Consider the following 5,095-nt stretch of genomic DNA (forward strand, 5'->3'; position numbering starts at 1 on the left):
CGAACGCGAGGAGCCCTACTGCGCCGATAAAGATAGGGACCGCCGTGTCCTTCGGTGGAACCAGGAGCTTAAAACCGTTGAGAAGCGACGAGGTCACGCCGCCTATGAGCCCAAAGGAGAAGGCCCCGCATACAACTGCGCTGCGCCCCGCCATGGGAAAGAGCTCGACGGTGAACACGAACAGGGTGGCGAAAGTCACTTCCGCCATAAACACGGTGGGGAGCGCGAACCCCGCGAATGCAAGGTTCATCTCTCCAAGAATCAGCGTCGCCAGAAACGTCATCATGATGGACAGCACCAACATGTAGACCAACATGGGCTTACGGCGGCCGTACCCCTTCAGGACGAAGTAGTTGGTGGCCTGAGGGTGCACAAGTTGGCGGTACCGATCGTCGTGTGGAAGGTGACGGCGTCCCTTCGCACCGACCTGTACTGGGATATGCTCGGATAGCAGTAGAAGACCACAAACCAACTCCCAAACAGGATGACCGATCGGGCGCGCATTTTGGTCGACTTGATGATGCCGAAGACATTCGGCTTGGCACCAAACGCCTGACGCGAGACAACCTCCCCCTTGATTTTGATGAACTGAAAGCGCATCTTATTCAAGTCTTGTAGGTCGGTCACATTGGCAACCGTAATGATGACCTGCTCGACCTCCTTGAACTTCCAGGAAGCCATGAGCCAGCGCGAAGACTCGTCCGTCAGGTAGATGGTCAGCACGAGCCGCGGGGTTGGCGACGTCATCACGAGCTGCATGGCCGTCCAGTGGACGAAGAACCTGCCTATCAGGCCGAGCGTCAAGGGTCCCAGCACCAGGGGCACGCCGACATTGATTGAGCAGAGGAGCATCCGACAGTCCTGCGGCGTGTCTTCGAAGAGCATCACGGTGCTGATCGCCTAACGGGACACAAGAACCGTGTCACAAAGTCTCCAAAAGTACGGTTGATCTGTATCAAATGCTCCAGTGGTAATGCATTTCCAGAGGCAAAAAGGATGAGGAGGTTTTTCAGTGCAATGCGGTTTCACCAGGTTCTTCTATAATCATATGCTGGAGAGAAGGGGGCGGGGGATGGAATTCACTGGCGACCCCTGGTGCGTTCGTGCCGGCAGAGCGCGTGCGAGCTTTCACAGTGCTTCCGCAACGGATCGTTCAACACAATCCACGTGGCCGTTCTTAGCAGACAATGAGTGTGAGCTCGTTTTAAGCATGCGCAGTAAGTAGTAAACTAAAATATGGCGCCCAGTGAATATCCTTATAACCCCCCCCCCCCCCCCCCTATCTTCGCGCATATTTATCTTTTGGACTTTATAACGGATGGGAGTTTAGGATGCTGCCACAGAGAACGGCTAGTACTCTCTCGTTTTCATGAATTTTGGTAAGAAAATGATAATTAAAATAAGTACACCGACTTGACATAACAGAAAAAACAACTTTATTAGACGTTTCGCCTCCCATGCGGGAGGCATCATCAGTAGTTACACAGCAAATGCAGGGTTCAACCTAAACTCCACGCTATTTATCACGAATGTCCGTGTAAGCTTCGTGGAGAGGGCCGCGGTTTTTGTTGCACACGGATGTGTCCCTGCGAAGAAACCACGATTCTAGAAGCTTTCGGGGCCCCCATCTGTCCTCTCTCGCCAAGGTCGTCGCGGCCGGAAAGTCGAAAGAATGCCCCATTGTCCACGCATGATCCACCAGTTCAGTCTTCAGTAGCGTCGCGTGGGGTGCGTACGTGACGTCACGCTTGTGTTCTTTGAGTCTGGTATCTCTCCTCCGTCCGGTTTCACCAATGTAGGACGCTGGGCAGTCACTGCAGGGGATCTTGTAGATAACGCCTCTTTGGACGTTCGCCGGGGTTGGGTCCTTTGGTTTGGAAACGGAATTTCCAATAGTTCTGTATGGCTTGAAAACAGTTCGGATGCCAAGGGGCCTCAAAGCGCGACTAAGAGGTTCGGAGACTCCTTTGACATAGGGGATGCACACTACATTCTTATCTCTTTTCCTTTCGCACGGTTGCATATTTTGTTTCATTTTGTTTTTGACCTCGTCAACAAAACGCCTCGGGTAGTGACGTTTCACCAAAGCTCCCTGTCAATGAGTCATCTCATTTGCGCCATGGAGCTCGTTAGATGACACGGTATTTGATCTCTGTACAAACGATCGCACTACTGATTTCTTGTGTTGCACTGGGTGATGGGACAAAAAATCCAAAAAATTATCTGTTTCACATGGTTTGCGGTACACTCCCGTTTCAATCCTGTGGTTCGGCTCGCCTGTCCTTATTACAGATACATCTAGGAAGGGCAATTTGCCCTGCTGTTCTGCCTCGCAAGAAAACTGTATCGCGGGGTGAACACTGTTTAGCTCCCGGTGGAAATCATTAGCATGACTTTTATCTAAATGATGTTCGACGAACCTCAAGCGTGGTGACCGACGTTGACATAAGAAGCTGCAGCAACCCAAACTCGAGAAGGGTCTTCACCCCGGAAGTGACCATCCGGGACGCGATGAGGCCGAAGAGCGTGAGCCCGAGCACCAGCCTGCGCCCGTAGCTGTCCGCCAGTGAGCGCATCACAGGGAGGAGAACCGCTCCCCCGCCTATGTATACAGCTTGGAGCGCTCCGAGCAGCCCTTTCCTCTCGCAGACCAGATCGAGCTCAATGATGATAGAAGCGCCGACCTCGCGGTTGTAGTCCCAGCGGTCGCAGCTGACCTCCGTCCCGTTTTCCGCAATAGTCAGCATCGGCGGTTCGTAACGGGTGCAGCTGCTGATCTGGCCGTCCATGTCCTTGGGAATACTTGTGTTCTTCCATGCACTCGTCCGCGGACAAGCCAGCGTACTCGTCGGAAGGCTTGCATAAGTGGGTCACTGGACTCGCCATGATGGTGAGCGACTGGGTATGGACCGTATGGATCACCGCCATGAAGAAGGAGATGACGGAGAAAACAAGCACCAACCCCTGGTACGGGCCTTAGCCGTAGACGTGGGCGTCTTCGGTGGATGGAACTCTCGGCTTCACGCCGGAGGTCTTGGATGACCTCGCTTTGCCGTTGTCGTTGACTTCCCTGGTTGCCATTCCGGTCAGAAGCAGGGCGTCTTTAGTGACAGTTGCATAGCCGGGAATTTATTTCCGGGGGAAGAAGGGGGGGGGGGGGGGCAGCTGATGTGTCTGGCATGTCCATGACTTGAGATGCAAAGGAAGGGGGGAGGCTGACCCCCCCTTCCTCCCCCCCCCCCCCCCCCTACACCAATCCACGGTGGCAAGCTAGCGGGTGCGTAGGGTTTTTCTTTTCTGCTTGGCACACCGCGACGTGCATAGTTCTGCGCAACTAAATCATCTTATATAATGACGGAAAGGTTTAGGGTACCCCAGCTGGAGCGAGGGGAGCAGAAGCTCTGGCTGCATAACCCAAGGCACTTTTGGCGACGAGGTGCTTCGGTGTCTCCCTCATGGTTCCTTTTTGTGACGCACGACCAGGTTTATCGACTGACAGCGACAATTTCAATCGTGTGTGCAAAGACACGGTGCAAGCTTGAGACCATCCCGTCCTTCGTGCACGGCGTTCTGAACAACCTTAACGTGCCTTAAAACGGCGTGCCAATAAATACAACTTAGTGCTGGTTTGAAACAGACATCCGACGTGCTGACTTCCATGATTTATATATATATGAGTAAACACAAAAACGCTGTTCAACATAAAAAAAAAAAAGAAAGTTTCGAGCAGCGTTAAGGACAGATGGGGGTCTAGATGCGGAAGTTTAAACTTGTATGTGCTTGCGCTTCCCATCACTTTTTGACCTTTTCGCGGCAGAAGCAGCGCACGGTGTTTGTCACGTTCGCGCAACGCAATCGCGGAATTGTACAACTCTGACTTTGAAGATATTATCCGAAATTTTCTTACTGTCGAAATCGGACACCATCCGCCTATGACTATTACGTTGACTAAAAGTGGAAATACGCTATTCTTGCTTAGATTTTCTTTGTACCCTACGTCGAAGGGATATTGGCGGGAATCTTACCGCTCATACTAGTGCCATAGAGATGAGCACTTTCCACCGGATTAGTAGGTTTTGCAAGAGCGCGTCGATTCCAAGAGGCAAAGCTCAATTATTTCTCGTTCACTTTAACCGTGCCGCGTTGCACACTCTGAGATGTCCTCAAGTTCACGCTTCACCACAATAGTGGCGACACTATGCTCCTTTTCACCTTGCGATGTAGTGCGCAAAGCAGGTTACAAACCACGATAGCCAGTCCATGGTGCTCCTTGCGTGCCACATGACTTCGCGCTCCGCTGGTTCGCTCCGCCCAACCGAAAGGTCACGTGTCCATACTTCGATACTCGTTAAATTACTTGTACTCGATTAATTTTTGGAGTTATTTTGTAACTATTTGAGTATATTTCTAAGGAAGTAATCGTAAGATTAATCTTGCGATTACTTCTTACCAGTGTGTTCTCGAACAAAGACTCCGGCAGGAGGTTGGTCCACTAAAATTGGTAGATGGAGAATTGAAGAGTAGTCTCTAATTCTGAACATGATTAAAATCGCGCACAAAGAGACGAGGACAAACGAGGAAGGAACACAGAACACAGACAGGCGCGCACTCACAACTCTAGTATATTAAGCAAAGAAGAGAAAGATGAAGCACTAGTGCTTCATCTTTCTCTTCTTCGCTTAATATACTGGAGTTGTGAGTGCGCGCCTGTCTGTGTTCTGTGTTCCTTCCTCGTTTGTCCTCGTCTCTTTGTGCGCGATTTTGTCTGTGTTCTGTGTTCCTTCCTCGTTTGTCCTCGTCTCTTTGTGCGCGATTTTAATCATGTTCAACGTTTACCAACTCGCCCAACTTACTACTCTTCTACAGTCTCTAATTCGACTGTCCTAATCCAGTAACAGACAGTACATAAGACCCGTTTTGAAACCGGCGGAAAAATCTGTCACTTTGAAAATCGAAGTAATCCGAACAGCAACGGTTACTTCTTCAAGTAAATGTCAATTACTTTCTTTCTCATGTAATCGAGTAATATAATTGAATGCGTTTTAATCAATAGTAATTGCGGTTTTAGTCAATTAATTTCTAATGACGTGTATAA

The 5,095-nt window shown here is 50.4% G+C and overlaps 1 protein-coding gene across 1 annotated transcript; it reads right to left on the reverse strand.

Annotated features, from left to right (window-relative positions):
- Positions 1-339: 339 nt before the first annotated feature.
- LOC115319350 (solute carrier family 22 member 6-A-like) lies at positions 340-2,789 on the reverse strand. Its single transcript, XM_040217325.2, has 2 exons — positions 2,421-2,789; positions 340-900 (listed from the first exon to the last, which is right to left on the reverse strand). The coding sequence occupies exons 1-2, from the start codon at positions 2,787-2,789 to the stop codon at positions 340-342; spliced, it is 930 nt and encodes a 309-aa protein (XP_040073259.2).
- Positions 2,790-5,095: the final 2,306 nt, after the last annotated feature.

This window comes from Ixodes scapularis, unplaced genomic scaffold (genome assembly GCF_016920785.2).
Source record: "Ixodes scapularis isolate PalLabHiFi unplaced genomic scaffold, ASM1692078v2 PGA_scaffold10__122_contigs__length_95168666, whole genome shotgun sequence".
Classification (NCBI taxonomy): domain Eukaryota; kingdom Metazoa; phylum Arthropoda; class Arachnida; order Ixodida; family Ixodidae; genus Ixodes; species Ixodes scapularis.

Coding starts and splice junctions, on each gene's coding strand:
- LOC115319350 (XM_040217325.2), bottom strand. CDS start 2,789: ATGGACGGCCAGATCAGCAGCTGCACCCGTTACGAACCGCCGATGCTG. Junction 901..2,420: donor CGTCGGTCACCACGCTTGAG/GTTCGTCGAACA, acceptor GTGTCCCGTTAG/GCGATCAGCACCGTGATGCT.